We start from the raw sequence: 20,491 nt of genomic DNA on the forward strand, positions 1-20,491 counted from the left end.
TTGCAATGCAGTGTCTAATATCTAATGCATATATAAAATATAAATGCATGTCCTTTTAATATACAAGGCTCAAACATTTTGTAACATTTATGGTATATACTGCCTAATATATTTCAATAAATAACAAAATTACATCACAATTTTGATTTATTTCTGTTATCTTTTGACCTCATTCTCTTGGTATCCTTTGCTGAACCTTGCTCCTTTCTGCATACTGGGGGCTTGTGTCCATTGAGCCGTAATTCGGTTTGCGTGCACTTGCAAACCATTAAATAAGCTGTCGGAAGCATTATCCTGTCCCATACAAAGTATAAGAAGCCGCTAATTTTTAAATTGAACCCAGTTTCCAATGCCCGTGCAAACCGTTAATACACTGTCGGAGGCTGCCGATACAGTAACAACAATTACACCCGGCTCACCTAGGTGTAAAACAAGAAAAAGGTGTTCTTTGAGACCTTTTTCCCATTGAAATCTAACCGACACGTCACCCCCCCCCCACATTGAAATTTATAATAAATCTATTAACCCCTAATCCGCCATGCCCCCATATCGCAAAGTATCTATTTAAACTATTAACCCCAATCCGCCATGCCCCATATCGCAAAGTATCTATTTAAACTATTAACCCTTAATCTGCCATGCCCCTATATAGCAAAGTTTCTATTTAAACTATTAACCCCTAATTTGCCATGCCCCTATATCGCAAAGTTTCTATTTAAACTATTAACCCCTAATCCGCCATGCCCCCACAATGCAATCTAGCAATTTAAACTAGTATTCCCTAAACCGCCAAGCACCCAAAAACGCAAATAACTAATCACTAAGCCCCCTAACCTAACACCCCCTAAATTATCCCCATTACATAAATTAAAATAATCCTAAATTAAAATAAAAATAATAATTCCTAAATTACAATTAAAATAAAAAACATTACTTTAAATATAAAAAACTAAGTTTAAATTAATCTAAAATTACAAAAAATAGAAAAAGTCTAACATTACATAAAATAATAAACCAAATTATTAAAAATAAAAAATTAAACCTAATCCCTATGAAAATAAAAAAGCCCCCCCCAAAATAAAAACACCCCTAATCTAATTCTAAACTACCAATAGCCCTTAAATGGACAGTATACACTCATTTTCATATAACTGCATATAATAGACACTAATGTAAAGAATAAGATGCACAGATACTGATATAAAAATCCAGTATAAAACTGTTTAAAAACTTACTTTGAAGCTCTCAGTTTAGCTCTGTTGAAAAGGTAGCTGGAAAGCCCACTGCAAGTAGGAAATACGACACTCCCCCCTCCCCCTTCTTTTGCATATGAAAAGACCCTTTACACAAACAGGAGCAAGCTGGAGAAGGTAGCTGACGGTATTCTCATAAAACTTTGGGGCTTGGTTAGGAGTCTGAAAATCAGAGCAATTTTATTTAAAAATAAGCAAAACTATACATTTTTTAAAAAAAAAATTGTATGGGCTATATAAATAGATCATCTACAAAACATTTATGCAAAGAAAAAATTAGTGTATAATGTCCCTTTAAAAGGGTCTTTTTTTAGGGCATTGCCCTAAGTTAAACAGCTCTTTTACCTTTAAAAAAAACTAAGTTCCCCCTAACAGTAAAACCCCCCCACCCATCAAACCCCCCAAAATAAAAAAAACTAACAATAAAAAATCCTAAACTACCCATTGCCCCTAAAGAGGCATTTGTATGGGCATTGCCCTTAAAAGGGCATTCAGCTCTTTTACCGCCCATTAAATCCCTAATCTAAAAAATAAAAAAAATAAAAATAAAGCCTAAGTCTAACCCCCAGATAGGTACTCACGTTTCCTGAAGTCCGGCGTTGAAGTCTTCTTTTAATTGGCGACCTCTTCTATCTTGGACCGCGGAACTGAAGGCCGGCGACCGAGGAACTGAAGACCGGCGACCGCGGAACTGAATACCGGCAACCGCAGAACCAAGGAGTGTGGAGGATCCTCTTTGTACGATCACTGCCATACACTGAATAATGAATGCAAGTTTCGTGTTTAAATATGGCATATCTTGATTCTTTAAATTTAAATCAGCCAATAGGATGAGAGCTACTGAAATCCTATACGGCAGTGATCGTATGAAGAGGATCCCCCACGCTCCTTGGTTCCGCGGTCACCGGTCTTCAGTTCCGCAGTCGCTGGTCTTCAGTTCCATGGTCCTGGATGAAGATAGAAGAGGTCGCCACTTGGAAGAAGACTTCACCACCGGACTTCAGGAACCGTGAGTACCTATCTGGGGGTTAGATTTAGGCTTTATTTTATTTATTTTATTTTTTAGATTAGGGATTTAATGGGCAGTAAAAGAGCTGAATGCCCTTTTTAGGGATGTAAAAGAGCTGAATTACATTTTAAGGGCAATGCCCATTCAAATGCCCCTTTGGGGCAATGGGTAGTTTATGATTTTTTAGTGTTAGTTTTTTTTTTTTTTTGGGGGTAGGGTGAACTTTAGGTTTTTTTTAAATGTAAAAGAGCTGTTTAATTTAGGATAATGCCCTATAAAAGGCCCTTTTAAGGGCTATTGGTAGTTTAGAATTAGATTAGAGGGTGTTTTTTTTTGGCGGGGGGGCTTTTTTATTTTCTTAGGCCTAGATTTAGAGTTCGGCGGTAGCCGTGAAAACCAGCGTTAGAGGCTCCTAACGCTGGTTTTGGCCGCCCGCTGGTATTTGGAGTCAGTGATTAAAGGGTCTAACGCTCACTTTTCAGCCGCGACTTTTCCATACCGCAGATCCCCTTACGTCAATTGCGTATCCTATCTTTTCAATGGGATCTTTCTAACGCTGGTATTTAGAGTCGTTTCTGAAGTGAGCGTTAGACATCTAACGACAAAACTCCAGCCGCCGGAAAATAGCAGGAGTTAAGAGCTTTCTGGGCTAACGCCGGTTTATAAAGCTCTTAACTACTGTACCCTAAAGTACACTAACACCCATAAACTACCTATGTACCCCTAAACCGAGGTCCCCCCACATCGCCGCCACTCGATTTAAATTTTTAACCCCTAATCTGCCGACCGCCACCTACGTTATACTTATGTACCCCTAATCTGCTGCCCCTAACCCCGCCGACCCCTGTATTACATTTATTAACCCCTAACCTGCCCCCCACAACGTCGCCGCCAGCTACTTACAATAATTAACCCCTAATCTTCCGACCGCAAAGCACCGCCACCTACGTTATCCTTATGTACCCCTAATCTGCTGCCCCTAACACCGCCGACCCCTATATTATATTTATTAACCCCTAATCTGCCCCCCTCAACGTCGCCGACACCTGCCTACACTTATTAACCCCTAATCTGCCGAGCGGACCTGAGCGCTACTATAATAAAGTTATTAACCCCTAATCCGCCTCACTAACCCTATCATAAATAGTATTAACCCCTAATCTGCCCTCCCTAACATCGCCGACACCTACCTTCAATTATTAACCCCTAATCTGACGACCGGAGCTCATCGCTACTATAATAAATGGATTAACCCCTAAAGCTAAGTCTAACCCTAACACTAACACCCCCCTAACTTAAATATAATTTACATCTAACGAAATTAATTAACTCTTATTAAATAACTTATTCCTATTTAAAGCTAAATACTTACCTGTAAAATAAATCCTAATATAGCAACAATATAAATTATAATTATATTATAGCTATTTTAGGATTAATATTTATTTTACAGGCAACTTTGTAATTATTTTAACCAGGTACAATAGCTATTAAATAGTTAAGAACTATTTAATAGTTACCTAGTTAAAATAATAACAAATTTACCTGTAAAATAAATCCTAACCTAAGATATAATTAAACCTAACACTACCCTATCAATAAATTAATTAAATAAACTACCTACAATTACCTACAATTAACCTAACACTACACTATCAATAAATTAATTAAACACAATTCCTACAAATAAATACAATTAAATAAACTAGCTAAAGTACAAAAAATAAAAAAGAACTAAGTTACAAAAAATAAAAAAATATTTACAAACATCAGAAAATTATTACAACAATTTTAAACTAATTACACCTACTCTAAGCCCCCTAATAAAATAACAAAGACCCCCAAAATAAAAAATTCCCTACCCTATTCTAAATTAAAAAAGTTAAAAGCTCTTTTACCTTACCAGCCCTGAACAGGGCCCTTTGCGGGGCATGCCGCAAGAATTTCAGCTCTTTTGCCTGTAAAAAAAACACATACAATACCCCCCCCCCAACATTACAACCCACCACCCACATACCCCTAATCTAACCCAAACCCCCCTTAAATTAACCTAACACTAAGCCCCTGAAGATCTTCCTACCTTGTCTTCACCATCCAGGTATCACCGATCCGTCCTGGCTCCAACATCTTCATCCAACCCAAGCGGGGGTTGGCGATCCATCATCCGGTGGCTGAAGAGGTCCAGAAGAGGCTCCAAAGTCTTCCTCCTATCCGGCAAGAAGAGGACATCCGGACCGGCAAACATCTTCTCCAAGCGGCATCTTCGATCTTCTTGCATCCGGTGCGGAGCGGGTCCATCTTGAAGCAGGCGACGCGGATCCATCCTCTTCTTCCGTTGTCTCCCGACGAATGACGGTTCCTTTAAGGGACGTCATCCAAGATGGCGTCCCTTGAATTCCGATTGGCTGATAGGATTCTATCAGCCAATCGGAATTAAGGTAGGAATATTCTGATTGGCTGATGGAATCAGCCAATCAGAATCAAGTTCAATCCTATTGGCTGATCCAATCAGCCAATCAGATTGAGCTCACATTCTATTGGCTGATCGGAACAGCCAATAGAATGCGAGCTCAATCTGATTGGCTGATTGGATCAGCCAATCGGATTGAACTTGATTCTGATTGGCTGATTCCATCAGCCAATCAGAATATTCCTACCTTAATTCTGATTGGCTGATAGAATCCTATCAGCCAATCGGAATTCAAGGGACGCCATCTTGGATGACGTCCCTTAAAGGAACCGTCATTCGTCGGGAGACAACGGAAGAAGAGGATGGATCCGCGTCGCCTGCTTCAAGATGGACCCGCTCCGCACCGGATGCAAGAAGATCGAAGATGCCGCTTGGAGAAGTTGTTTGCCGGTCCGGATGTCCTCTTCTTGCCGGATAGGAGGAAGACTTTGGAGCCTCTTCTGGACCTCTTCCGCCACCGGATGATGGATTGCCAACCCCCGCTTGGGTTGGATGAAGATGTTGGAGCCAGGACGGATCGGTGATACCTGGATGGTGAAGACAAGGTAGGAAGATCTTCAGGGGCTTAGTGTTAGGTTTATTTAAGGGGGGGTTTGGGTTAGATTAGGGGTATGTGGGTGGTGGGTTGTAATGTTGGGGGGGGTATTGTATGTGTTTTTTTTACAGGCAAAAGAGCTGAAATTCTTGGGGCATGCCCTGCAAAGGGCCCTGTTCAGGGCTGGTAAGGTAAAAGAGCTTTTAACTTTTTTAATTTAGAATAGGGTAGGGAATTTTTTATTTTGGGGGTCTTTGTTATTTTATTAGGGGGCTTAGAGTAGGTGTAATTAGTTTAAAATTGTTGTAATAATTTTCTGATGTTTGTAAATATTTTTTTATTTTTTGTAACTTAGTTCTTTTTTATTTTTTGTACTTTAGCTAGTTTATTTAATTGTATTTATTTGTAGGAATTGCGTTTAATTAATTTATTGATAGTGTAGTGTTAGGTTAATTGTAGGTAATTGTAGGTAGTTTATTTAATTAATTTATTGATAGGGTAGTGTTAGGTTTAATTATATCTTAGGTTAGGATTTATTTTACAGGTAAATTTGTTATTATTTTAACTAGGTAACTATTAAATAGTTCTTAACTATTTAATAGCTATTGTACCTGGTTAAAATAATTACAAAGTTACCTGTAAAATAAATATAAATCCTAAAATAGCTACAATGTAATTATAATTTATATTGTAGCTATATTAGGATTTATTTTACAGGTAAGTATTTAGCTTCAAATAGGAATAAGTTATTTAATAAGAGTTAATTAATTTCGTTAGATGTAAATTATATTTAACTTAGGGGGGTGTTAGTGTTAGGGTTAGACTTAGCTTTAGGGGTTAATCCATTTATTATAGTAGCGATGAGCTCCGGTCGTCAGATTAGGGGTTAATAATTGAAGTTAGGTGTCGGCGATGTTAGGGAGGGCAGATTAGGGGTTAATACTATTTATGATAGGGTTAGTGAAGCGAGTTAGGGGTTAATAACTTTATTATAGTAGCGGTGCGGTCCGCTCGGCAGATTAGGGGTTAATAAGTGTAGGCAGGTGTCGGTGACGTTGTGGGGGGCAGATTAGGGGTTAATAAATATAATATAGGGGTCGGCGATGTTAGGGCAGCAGATTAGGGGTACATAGGGATAACGTAGGTTGCGGCGGTTTACGGAGCGGCAGATTAGGGGTTAATAAGTGTAAGGTTAGGGGTGTTTAGACTCGGGGTACATGTTAGAGTGTTAGGTGCAGACGTAGGAAGTGTTTCCCCATAGGAAACAATGGGGCTGCGTTAGGAGCTGAACGCTGCTTTTTTGCAGGTGTTAGGTTTTTTTTCAGCTCAAACAGCCCCATTGTTTCCTATGGGGATATCGTGCATGAGCACGTTTTTGAGGCTGGCCGCGTCCGTAAGCAACTCAGGTATCGAGAGTTGCATTTGCGGTAAAAATGCTCTACGCTCCTTTTTTGGAGCCTAACGCAGCATTTGTTTGAACTCTCGATACCAGAGTTAAATTTATGGTGCGGCCAGAAAAAAGCCCGCGGAGCGTTAACAGCCCTTCTACCGCCAAACTCCAAATCTAGGCCTATGGGATTAGGTTTAATTTTTTTATTTTTGATAATTTGGTTTATTATATGTAATGTTACTCTGTTTTTTGTAATTTTAGATTAATTTAAACTTTTTTTTTGTTTTTAAAGTAATGTTAGTTTTTTTAATTTTAAATGTAATTTAGGATTTATTATTTTAACTGTAATTTAGGATTATTTAAATTTATGTAATGAGGTTAATTTAGTGGGTGTTAGGTTAGGGGTCTTAGTGATTAGTTATTTGCGTTTTGTGGGGGCATGGCGGATTAGGGGTTAATAGTTTAAATAGATACTTTGTGATATGGGGGTTGGCGGATTAGGGGTTAATACATTAGTTATTGCGGTGGGGGGGTTGTGGTTGAGAGGTAGATATTGCACATGCGTTAGGTGTTTGATTTTATTGTAACAGCGAGCAACGGTGAAAATATACACGCTGCACTTGTATGTGGTGCCGTATATGCGATCGAGTATAGCAGTGATTTTTAACCTTTTTTTTGCCGTGGCACACTTTTTTACATTAAAAAATCCTGTGGCACACCACCATCCCATAATTTAAAAAAAATCACACATTGTAGCCTAATACAACATATATATATATACACATACACACAAACACACACATACTGTATGTATTGTGAGGTTATGCCATGCCTCCTACAAACTACCCCTGCACTGGGAGTAAAAAACAAGCAAAGTTTAAAAAATATGTCACACTGTTGTCAGTCTGCCGTGGCACACCTAGGGTTGCCACCTCAGCCATGTTTTCCTGGACACTTATGAGTTACACATGCTGCAGGGTGTGCAGGGAGGAACAAGATGTATTGTGTTTCTGGACAGCACTATTCATATTCCTCCCTGCACACCCTGCAGCATGTGTAACTTATAAGTGTTCTGTATTTTAAGGGACGGGTGGCAACCCTAGGCACACCTGAGGAGCTCTCATGGCACACTGGTTTAAAAACACTGGATTATAGTGTTAGGTTGGGTTACCATAGTAACCTATTAATGTTTTAGAAATCCGGCATCGGGTGGAAGCGTTAACACAACACTAACTTACACCAACACTAAAATTATATATATATATATAGATATATATATATATATATATATATATATATATATATATATATATATATATATATATATAGATATATATACACAGTATATATATAGCATTTTTACAAATATTTAAACAGGATATATACAATATATATATATATAATAATAATATATAATATATATTATAATAACTCCCATAATATTCTATTTTTATTTCCCACAACAGCACCATTTATGATCATCCGAAAACAGAATTGATACACCAACTTACCAGGCCACTCTCTCCTCTCATGATGACAGTCTCCCCTCTCTCTCTCTCTCTCTCTGCATGTTGCAGTTATCTATATCTACAATGAGCCTTTAACTACACAAGCCTTACCAATTAAAAAAAGAAACACCTGGGAGTCTCTCTCTCAGGGGAGCGGTACCAGCAAATTAACCCTTTATTTAGAGTGCATATTTGAATCTGTAATTAGATAATAATTTTAACTACTTGTCATATGTAAATATACAATATCCGAAATATATATATAAAAAAAAAAGAACCCCAAATGGAGTCTTACATTGACCTCTAATAGATCATATAAAATGAAAAAAATAATAATGAATAAAAGTATCTTATTGTCGCTAACAATAGTTGACATTCTTAGCAGAAATATTCATCTGACAATATACCCCTACCATCATCAGCAAAAGATGATAAATAGATGTGCGCTTGTCTACCTCTATTATATCCTAATGATTGCAGGGATAAACAGCCGTGATCAGGAAACAATCTTGCTTTACACGCACATGGAAGTGTTTTTACCAAACATACGTCATGGACAAAGGGTGTATACAGAGTGACGTTATGCTGTGAATAAGAAGTTGGTAGATTCGTGTCTTAAACCCCGGTCACGGCAGGGGGGATATGTGTGTCGGAAATATTCCGATGTGACGTGTGAAACAGGGGTTGGATTACTAGAGCCAATCAAGTGCAAGGAATGTGCAAGGGATATGTGATGATTGGCTAATCATAAAAAGTGAACAAAAAGTAAATACGTGAATGTTAATAATGATGGTATTAAAGCTAAAACATATTAACTAATGAGATTGTGAATTATGTGTGTGTGTGAAATATAAATGTGACGTGTCTCGAATTATAAACCTTTATATACGAGGTTGTGTATAATGGGGGTTGAATTTCTCGAGCCAATCTCATAAACTTAGAATAAGATGGGCTGACAATGAAATAAGGATATAATATGTGATCCATTTATAAAAAAAACTATGCATCAAATAGTATATGAAAATTAAATAGTAATAGGCATATTATCAAATATAAGCTAGTATTAGTGATAATATACTTGTATATTAGTATATGACGTGTCTCAGGATATAAATCAATAAATCCAATCCATTATAAAATAGGGAGTTAAGAATAGTGGGAGGGGTGAGAGGGTAAGTATAACTCTAGTGAATGTAAATGTCAAATAGGGAGTAATAACAAAGGATACGAATAGTGATATAATAATAACTAATGGCCCTTAATGGGCTGATTATGATGTAATAAGATGTGTACATATGATGATAAATGCATCTTGATAGCTAAAAATATCTATGAATCGAGCTAATGGTCAGTGGGCACATAACGATAATAACCTTCCTATGCATTTTAAAGGAAAAATGTATTAAATAACTTTTAATGAACAATATGGTAAGAGATATAAAAGTAATAAAATAAAAAATGACAATAGAACAAATATGCACAACTAAACTCTGGTGTACAAGAAAATAACTAAAGATGAACCAATACAATAGATCAGTGTTATTCAAAATAAATAAAATGCTTCTAAATCTATTACTTCATTTAAATCTGTAGGAGAAAGGGAATGGAATTTATGTATCCAAAAAGTTTCCCTTTGTCTTAATTTGGTAAACCTATTGTATAGGTGAGAAGGTGAGATGCATTCAATGGGAGTAATATGGAAGCTACAAGGTTCACCATAGTGTGTCTGTACATGATGTCTAGGCACACTATGGAGAAGTGACTTCTTTCTGATGTTACGTAAATGCTCACTCCATCTGGTACGCACCTTACGTGCAAGCAGACACAGTCGTTGACTTATGTTTAATGTATTTACACATTGTACATCTTGGATGTCCACATCTGTAAATACCTGAAGAAGTATTATTATTAAAGGGCCATAATACCCAAATGTTTAAACACTTGAAAGTGATGCAGCATAGCTGTAAAAAGCTGATTAGAAAATATCACTTGAACATCTCTATGTAAAAAAGAAAGATATTTTACCTCAAAAGTTCCTCAGTAGCCACCTCCCATTGTAAAGGATTTCTAAGCAGCATTTTAGTGTGTTTGTCCTGGGACATCTGAAGGGACTAGCATTGTGCACTCTCATATTATTTCACCAATCAGGTAAAGGAAGCTTACTATGAAATCTCATGAGAATTAAGTCAAATCTCATGAGATCACAGTAAGAGTTCATGACCTCAGCACTGCTGATGCTGATTGGCTGCTGTTCATTTCTTCATTTTTTTAATTTTTTTACCTGCAGCTGGGAGCAGCTGAGTATAACTTTTTACACAGAACTTACTCTGCTGAGCTGAGGAGATTGTGAGGTAAAATATCTTCCTTTTTTACATAGAGATGCTCAGGTGATATTTTCCTGTCAGCTTTTTACAGTTATACTGCATCAGTTTCAAGTGATTTAGCATATGAGTATTATGTCCCTTTAAGTGTTGACTTTCTTACCCCAGATTTTCTAGACATTACTACCTTGCTAGGGGCAAGCTTCTGCTTATGGGTAGGAGCTCTCCTGAAAGTCAACAAAGGTTGAGGATCTAAGATTTGTTTGAGTACAGGGTCCTTCTGGAGAATGTGCCAATGTTTCTACAATGATTTTTTTAATAGTTCTATGGTTGGAATTGTATCCAAAGTATTTTTATTAAGAATCAATGATACATAAAGATTGACAATGTGAACAAGAAAAAATAAAAAGGAATGTTATAATGCCAGTCAAAGGTTCACTCTTACATTGAAAATTTCCAAATAATTATCCTGTATCCAAGATTCTTGTTTTAACATTTTTAACAAAATAAACTAATAAAAATAAAATAAAACTAAAGATACCTCTATGCTTGTCTCTTCATATAGTAACGTCTACCTGTGTAAATTTTCTAGAAATCATGGTTGTGTCTAATTAAGAATAGTTGATTTAATTGGCCTAATGGCCTACAGCTATATCGAGTGGATCATGTATGGGCTCAATAGACTTGATATAATTCTCCCATGTTATCCGCACTTCTATGAATTGTTCTCTTTTATCCTTTACCATGAAGCCATATTCTTCTAGTTCTATTAGATCTGTAACCTTATTACGCCACATAGCTAGTGTGGGGATCCCTGGTGATCTCCAGTTTTGTGCTATCAGGACTTTCAAGCTGTTTATCATAATTTTTAACAAATGCTTGAAATGAGACTGGGACAGTTTAAATGATTTATTTAGTAACCAAACAAGGGGGTCTAAAGGGATGGTTATTTGAAAGATATGTTCTATTTCCGAGGTTATTGTCCTCCATAGAGAGTTTATCTGAGAGCACCACCACCACATGTGACCCATGCCACTACCCACATGTCCGCATCTCCAGCAGCGGTTGTTGGTATGTGAGAAGAGCCTATGAAGTCTTTTGGGTGTTAGGTACCATCCATGTAATATTTTATAATTGAGTTCTTTAATTGCTGCCGACATGGAGGTCGATTTAGTATTGTGAAAGATATTTGTCGCTGTCTGAGGTGTAATGGTGATCCCTAGTTCCCTCTCCCACATCTCCATAGAGCGGGGTAAGTTACCAGGGGGTGCCTGGGTGATGATATTATTGATGTATGAAAGACTATGTTTGATTGGTGGAGTCGACATGAAAAGTTTCTCAATGTTAGTTAGAGGTCGTAACATATTTAAATGCTGTTGATGTGTGGTGATATAGTGGTGAACCTTTCTATATGTAAACCAATTATTGGCCCAGTCGTGACCCATTTCAATAAGTTCCTTTTGAGATTTTAATCGGTCATTGGTGTTTAAAGTCAGGAGTTGAATGTCTGAGTCTGTATATTGGGTTCCCATTCCTACAGTAAGGGTAAGCAATGAAAACTCATTGTTATAAAGAAGTGATGTCAAGGGACTTGGGCAGGATGAGATATATGGATTCGTCTTGTTGGATGAGTCCCAAGTTCTCAGAGTTTCTAGGGTAATGGGGTTATCGATTCGTCTATGAAGTATCTGAAAACCTGGGTTCCAGCATATGGTGGGAAGGTGGAGGTTTGGGCTGAGTGCCTCTTCTAATGAAACCCATCTTTTATGTTCCCTATGGATTCTCCAATCGAGTATCCTTTGGAGGAATATAGATCTACGATATGAATCGATGTTCGGGACACCCAAACCTCCCTGCGAAGTAGGGCAGGACATTGTGAGTTTGTTAATCCTAGGAGGGCGTCTGTTCCAAATGAACGAACTGAATAGCCGTTGCATTTGTGGGATGTATGTATTAGGGAGTTGGATCGGAAGGGTCTGCATAATGTAGAGCAGTCTGGGGAAGATATTAATTTTGATTGTGTTTATCTTTCCTAGCCAAGATAGACGTTTCCTGGTCCAGGATGAAAGATCTCGCATTAAATCGTTTCTTATATTCAAGTAATTCAGCCTATACAATAGGTCAGAGTTACTAGATAGATGAATCCCTAAATATTTTATTGATTCTTTACTCCATTTAAATGGGCAATTTTTAGTGATTAGGTCTTCAGTTAAAGAGTCAATAGCTACCCCTAGCATCTCAGATTTATTTTGGTTAATTTTATAGTTCGCTAGGTTGTGAAATGTCTCTAGTTCCTTAAGGATATGAGGAATGGATTCCACTGGAGATGTCACAGTAAAAAGGACATCATCTGCAAAAAGTGATAATTTGTACTCCTCCCCTCCCACTTTCAGGCCCTGGATGTTATTATTGGACCTAATTTTAATGGCTAATGTCTCAATGAGGCATGTGAAAAGCAGGGGGGACAAGGGACAACCCTGCCTAGTACCATTAGTTATCTGAAATGAGGAAGAAAGGATTCCATTAAGTGCTATTCTGGCGTTAGGTTTGTTATATAACGCAAAGATCATTTGCAATATTTTATCACCAAATCCAAAGGCCTGTAATGTTGCATGTAGAAAAGGCCATCCGACTCTGTCGAAGGCCTTTTCTGCGTCAGTGGAAATCCATAGTGTTGGAATACGGTTTGTCTTAGCATGCCACAACAAGTGCAAGTTACGCACCGTGTTGTCTCTAGCTTCTCGATATGGTACAAAGCCAACTTGGTCACGATGTATAATTGTGGGTAGAATGAGATTGAGTCTATTAGCAATGATTTTGGCAAAAATCTTAATGTCTGAGTTCAGTAAGGAAATTGGTCTATAATTTGACATAGATAGGGGGGATTTGTTGGGCTTTGGGATTAACGAGATGTTGGCTTGTAGGGCTATAGGAGGGAAAGGCTTGTCAGTATCTATGCTTTGGAAGTATGCCAGCAGGTGTGGAGTTAGTGCATCTCGGAAGGTTGTGTAGTATGTGTTACTAAGGCCATCAGGGCCTGGGGATTTTCCTGTTTTGAGTGTTTTTATGGCTAATTTGATCTCCTCAACCGATATTGGAGCTTCTAGACTAGTTCTCTGTTCGTCGCTAATCCGAGGCAACTGAAGTTGTGACAAATAACCTTGGATGGTCTCTAGTGTTGGAGGGTGTGCTTTTGTAGATAGATTATATAATGAGTTGTAATACATCCTGAAACTGTCAGCTATATCTTTTGACGAGTGCCAGTTTTTCCCCTTCTCATCTTTAATTTGAAGGATATATCTGCTGAGAGTTTTTTTCTTAAGCTGCCTAGCTAAAAACCGGCCTTGCTTGTTGGCACCTTCAAAGTAGGTCCTCTTAAGGAAGAGAGCATTGCGTTTAGCTTCCCTCCCTAGGTAACAGTTAAGCTGTTGTCGTTTATGCTCGAGGCTATCTAGGAGAGATCGGTCTTTCGGGTATGCTTTGTGTATTTCTTGGAGTTTATTTAAGTCAACAAGTAGGGATTTTAGGTATTGTTGCTGTTGCTTCGAATTAGCTATTTTTAGGGCAATTAGCTCACCTCTAATGACGCACTTGTGGGCATTCCAGATATGTTGCTGGCACATACCTGGTGTATTATTAATTTCAAAATAATTCTCTATGGCCTTAGTAATGCGTATCTTTATTAATGGATCCCTCAGGAGGGATTCATCCATTCTCCAGGAACGTGGCTGTGTTGTATCTATTGGTAGATCGAATGTGCAGCTGACCATTGCATGGTCAGACCATGTTATAGGGTGTATTTTGGAGTGACGTGCGTGGGCTAGGCTATTAACGTCTGTAAGTATGTAGTCTATTCTTGAATAATTTTGGTGTGGATGTGAATAGAAGGTGAAGTCCCTTTCACATGGGTGCTGGAGCCTCCAGATATCATGAATAGCAAGTGTGGTCAGCTTAGACCTAATTAGTTTCAGGGTTCTGGCCGGGGTAGCTGATTTGCCAGCTGAACAATCTATTGTGGGGTCTAATGCTACGTTAAAGTCTCCTCCCACCACCAACCTTCCTTTTGAGAACTCTAGGAGTTTGTTACATAGTTGGTGGAAGAAATTGGAAGCGTCTAGACTGGGGGCGTAAATGTTGGCTAGGGTTAAGGGTTTGCGGTTTAATAATCCTGAAATGAATAAGTATCTGCCCTGTTTGTCCCTATCTATCGAGATTACCTGAAAAGGAAAATTCTTGTTTATCACTATGCATACGCCATTATGTTTAGAATTATTGGAGGAGAAATACGGTGTACTGAATTTTTTAAAAGAAGCACGTGGCTCTTTTCCTTTTTTAAAATGGGTCTCCTGTAACATCACAATATCACATTTAAGTATTTTATAATCTTTAAAGGCAATAGATCTCTTTTGGGGAATATTGAGCCCTTTCACATTATGGGAGATTAATTTAAAATGACACTTATCTATCAACATTAAAATATTTTAGCTTGTAAGACATTACAAATAGTAAACACAATTCTAGGTTGCATAGCAGAGCATAATTGAACATTTGCTTGTAGACAGCATGTGGTATCTTAATAAAAACATGTGTAAACATAGTTAAGAAAAATAAACATAAACAACACACTAGACCAACATAGAGTGTATTCGTGTAACTATACACCTTATTTGGGGAAGGATTGGTGTTGCCTGAAGCTCATAGTCGATAGCTATATAGTATTTGGAGTTTCAGGTGGGGACCTGTAGAGAGGGTATGGGTATAGGAAGATAGAGAAGAGGTAAGTGGGTATAATAGAGGTCGGAGGAAGATGTAGGGGGGGAGAGATTATCAGTGAGAGTAAGTAGGAGTCATACAGATCATGAACACAATGTCATTATTACTCTACTAGCATTAAAGTCCAGTTCCAACATAGATAATATACTAGGGACTGAACTCCGACCCGGCAAAGGTACTTAGGATTAGTTCTGGTAGCGATGAAAAAAGTCTATTGGTGATAGGACAATGTGCCATAAGCCACGCATAACTAGGCCACAGCAGTGATAGTCTCGTATGTAAACTTACAGTTATTTTAGTAAAATGTTAATCTTACCACTCCTCTTACGGCCGGGAACAGTCCTGCATCTGCAAAAGTGAGAAAAATTATCACCTGGCATTGATTACCAGGTAGGTTAAAGGCTAGGGGTCCTGAGATCTTGAGGATCCTGAAGCTGTATTGTCAGTCTTTCTCCTCTTAGATTGAACTTTGTTCCATTGTGATCGTTGTTCCTTGGGTGTTTCTTTAATTTTGTCTGTAGGTCTTTTTGAGGTTTCAAGAACATCTTCGTCAGGGGGTTCAATATTGATGTTCAATTTCTTGGATACTTCATCCAGGTCTTGGAATGTTTTATAGATGATCTGTGAGCCATTGTGATTGATAATCAGGCTAAATGGGAATCCCCAGCGGTATCTAATATTATGGTCCTGTAGGGCTTTAGTAAGGAACCTGATTTCTCTTCTCCTCTGGATGGTCTGTGGGCATAGGTCTTGAAAAATTTGTATAGTATGGTCCTTAAAACTTATAGATCTTCTGGATCTCGCTATTTGCCAAATTTCTTCTTTTATGGTGTACCTCAAGAATCTGAGAATCACATCCCTAGGTGGGGCCGGAGGCTTAGGTAGAGGTCTCAGGGCTCTGTGTATCCGTTCTATTTCGTCATTCAGTAACTGAGGTGCTCTAGGATTTAGGAAATGGAAAAGTTCTGTGACATAGGATTTTAGTTGCTCCGTTGAGACCTCCTCGGGTATGCCTCTAATCCTGAGGTTATTTCGTCTCCCACGATTATCCAGATCCTCAAGTTTTTCTTGCAAAGCCTGGACCATTGAGTCCTGAATGGAGAGTTGTTGAGAATTAGAGCTAACCATGGTGTTTAGGGCCTCCTGGCCTTCTTCAATATAGTCAAGCCTTGAGCTCATATCATTCAGGTCCTTTTTCAGGTCTCTCATTTCACCTTTTATGAAGGACTTCAGTGATTCAAAGTCTGATTTAGAGGGTAAATCTGCAATTTGTGATGGCAAAGTCAATAAAGATTTATATTGTGAAGGGGTATATTCTTTTGGCATATCAATTGGGGATTGCACTTGTGATTGTGTAAGCTCTGTTGGATTAACATCAGAAGATTGAAAGAATGTAGACACTGATGGGGTAGTTGCCATTGCTTTATTACATTTATCTGGTTTGGGCCCTTTGCGTTGCGACATCTTTTACTGTTCAGTTTAATCAATGTAGGGGCTGCAGGGCTCTCAGCCCCACCCAAAGGAGTTTTGCAAGTTATTTAGAGTATGTTAGGTATTAACTCTTGTGTGAAAAGTCAGCTGGAGTTTATTAACTATGTTCTTGAGATTCAAGGGTATTACAGGTGTATAAGAACTGTGCATAAGTTTGTATGCTCTTGTATTCGTGCTTCTTATGTATACACCAGTTAAGGTACAATGGATGAGGAAGATCTAATGTGGTCCGTTAGTAACTTATAAATAGCAGTTGCTCAGGACAGTCCTGTATTCGAATAAATGTCCCTTTTTCCTTTGCAAATCAGTTCAAGGCTGCAGGGAAAACACAGCTCCTTTAAGTATTAACAGTACGTGGGTTAGAGTCTTTCAAATACCTCTAGTCTTGGCAGAGTACCTTATAATACTTAATACAGTTTGCCCTATGCAGAGATCGTTAATTTTGTAGGCCCATAAGTGTTTCAGGCCACTCTGTATAATTCCCCCAGGCTTGTTTAAATGCGTGTGAAAGTTCAAGACCCCCTCTCTCCCAGCCCGTTTAGTAGAATAGTACCTGTAGGCAGAGTCGCTATTCCGGTGATCCGGTGGCTGTAGCTTGGATCTTTACTCTGCTGTTCGGTCTTTCAGGCTAACGGCCTGCCACGTGGGGGTGACGCGGCCCAGACAGCGGCATGCTCCGCCGGATTACAGAAGGTAAGTAATAGTGATCTTCGGCGTGTAACCTCCTAGACTGGAGGCGTAGGGTCCGGTATCTTAACTCTGCTGATGGGTATTGGGCTTGTGTCACCTGAAAGCAGTAACGCAAGCTGAGATCGAAGTGCGATCCGGCCCAAGATGGCGACCGGACTGTGCTGATCCTCTGGAGTTTGCTGAGAAAGGGTCGAACGGGAGGGAGAGGAGGGATTGAAGAAGGGGGTCAGGAACACCCCTTATCTGACACAAGTTGTTAGGGTTAAGAATAAGAGGCAGATTAGGTCCCCACCATATCAGCTCCTAGAATTTGAGCAGCAACAGCTCCGGAGCTTCACAAAAAGGCAGCCATGTCCCAGCAAGGCTTGGCTCCGCCCCCTTTTTAGATTTATTTTTAAGCATATTGGTTCTGTCTAGGCCTCTAGTTCTTTCTTGACTGTTTTTGATGAAGGAAAATGGATATCCCTTAGCCAAAAATCTTTTAACCAGAATAGGAGACTGTGAATCATATGTTTCCAAAGTACTTCTATTCCCCCTAATTCTATTAAATTTACTAAAATGGATATTCATCTTCCAGATTTTGAGATGATTACTCCCAAAATGCAAACAATTATTACTATCTACCTTTTTAAAAAAAAGTAGAGGTACATAATTCACCTTGAGGGCCCCACTGTAAGGAAATATCCAAAAATTCTATCTTATGTAACTGAATATTTGATGTAAAAGTCAAGCCCATTTCATTTTCATTTAGATATTTAACAAAGTTTTTTGGCCTCCTGTGCTGTCCCATCCCAGATGAAAAGCAGGTTGTCTATATACTGGCCATAGAACACCAGGTTCTGCGCCCACCTAGAGTTGTAAATATACTTTTTTCAAAAATCCCCATATATATATATAGGTTGGCAAAGCTGGGCTCAAACCTGGTGCCCATGGCCATACCTCTGACGTGTAAGTAAAATTTGTCTAGGAATTGGAAGTAATTGTGTTGTAATATATATTGTATAATGGTTATTAAAAAATATTTTTGTGACGATGGCATATAGATATCCCCATCCAAAAAAGGACTAATCGCCTCTATCCCTAGATCATGTGGGATGTTGGGATACAAAGATCCAACATCACAGGTAAGCCATATATACGTGCCTGTTTGGTTGAACGTGTTTAATTAATTGAGTAGATCAGTAGTGTCACAGATATAGGCTGGTAAATGGATAACATATTTCTGTAAGAATAGATCTATGTATTCTGATAGTCTGTCTGTGACACTATTGATACCGACAATAATAGGTCTTCCCGGGGTTTTATTGGAATCTTTATGGATTTTAGGAAGATGGTAGTAGAGGGGCATGCTCGAATGATCAGTCATCAAATATCTCTTCTCTTTTTTGTAAAGATTCCCCTTCTACCACCATCCTCCAAGATCTCAATAAGTAGTTTAGTAAATTGCTCTGTGGGATCAGTTTTCAATTTACAATAAAACTTTTCATCCCACAGAATCCGGACTGCTTCGGCTACATAGTCCTTATAATCCTGAAGTACTATTCTGCCGCCTTTATCGGCCTGGTGAATGACTACATTTTTATCTCTTGTGAGACTTTCGAGGGCTCTTTTTTCATTTGGCCATAAGTTTTGTTTACCAAAAGTTTTTTGTCGTATTGCCTCAAGTTCTCCCATAACCATTTCCTGGAATAGGTCAACATAGGAAACCTCTGGTTTCTGGGGACTAAATGTAGATATGGGTTTCAACTGAGTATGAATACTAGATTCAAACAATTCGTTAGTAATTTCTTCAGGTTCCATAAAATATACAGTAGGAGAAGTGGAATTATCAGAGTCCAATACTTTTAGAAGAAAAATATCATTGTAGGGATAGTTTTCTCGTGTATCTATTGAGATCCATGAAAAGATTGAACATATTGTAAGAGTTGGGGGGGCAAAAAGATAAACCTCGCCCTAATATTCTTATCTCATCATCAGTGAGTGTATGGGATGAGAGTTTGAAAATGCCTTCTTTTAATTCTTGAAGTTTTTCTTTTTTGATGATGTTGCCTGTGACAAAACCAATCTCGCCACTGTACATTGGAGGGCCTGTTATGGAACATTCTTTGGGCTGGAGGTACATGGGCTTAAGGATACCCAGAGACTGCATGGAAATATGGAATTTTATATGCTGGACACCCCATGTACTTTCATACCTCTGTCTTATGTCTATGTCACCCTGTATCCATAAATACAGGATGGGTACAGGGTGTGAGTGCCCCTTGTGGGAGCAATTGTGACTCTATAAGCAAAGTGGGCATAAAAGACTTTATAGCTAATAAGAACTGTTCCTATATTCTGTAATAAGATGTATTCTATGTATGTTTAAGATCTGATTGTGTCTCAGGAGTCTGTCTGGGTAAACTGATTGTGTCCTTGTGTGATTATGTTAACTAGACTGCCCAACATCAGATTGTCTGAGTAAACGTTCTTCCCTAGTTAATTAACTTAATATGTTAATCTGTTTTACCTGTGAATAGACAATTGTTTGATGCATTGTTCATATGTTTGCTTTACTGTTAAACCAATGCCCTTTGTAACCTGAAGCGAGGGTATATAAATCTGTGTGCTGCCTTCAAATAAAGGAGATATGCTGTTTAAACCTGAAAACTGGCTGGTTTGTGAATTGCTGATTCCCTATGCAGGACGTTGTTCCCTGGTATTAACCCTTGGTACACTGTTGGTACCGTAACATTGGTGGCAGCGGCGGGATGAACCTTATCGCCCAGAAGAGCAACTACACAAGCCAGTAATCTCAGGAAGAGGGGGATTATTACAATACTGACTAAGATGGAAAAGAGAAAAGTAAATTTTGCAGCTTTTAAAAACTTCCTGGAAACAGAAGGAGAGATTGATGGGTACCTTGCGGATTTTGAGAGGCAATGTGCACTACACAAGGTACCCGCAGAGGACTGGGTCACGATATTATCTGGAAAATTATCCGGCCGGGCCAGAGAGGCTTTTCGGGCCATTCCAGATGAGGAAGTCAGGGATTATAATACTGTAAAAGAG

The 20,491-nt window shown here is 38.5% G+C and overlaps 1 protein-coding gene across 3 annotated transcripts in view; it reads left to right on the forward strand.

Annotated features, from left to right (window-relative positions):
- SFRP4 (secreted frizzled related protein 4) overlaps positions 1–20,491 on the forward strand; it is a 139,218-nt gene that overhangs the window by 71,684 nt on the left and 47,043 nt on the right. The window contains exon 5 of one of the 3 annotated variants that reach the window (XM_053714420.1): positions 8,124–8,614. The exons of the other annotated variants lie outside the window; for them this stretch is intronic. Coding sequence (XP_053570395.1) covers positions 8,124–8,253 — 130 coding nt within the window. The 3' untranslated portion in view covers positions 8,254–8,614. Of the gene's footprint in view, positions 1–8,123; positions 8,615–20,491 lie in introns of those variants that run through there. 3 annotated transcript variants of the gene reach the window in all.

This window comes from Bombina bombina, chromosome 5, assembly GCF_027579735.1.
Source record: "Bombina bombina isolate aBomBom1 chromosome 5, aBomBom1.pri, whole genome shotgun sequence".
Taxonomy (NCBI): domain Eukaryota; kingdom Metazoa; phylum Chordata; class Amphibia; order Anura; family Bombinatoridae; genus Bombina; species Bombina bombina.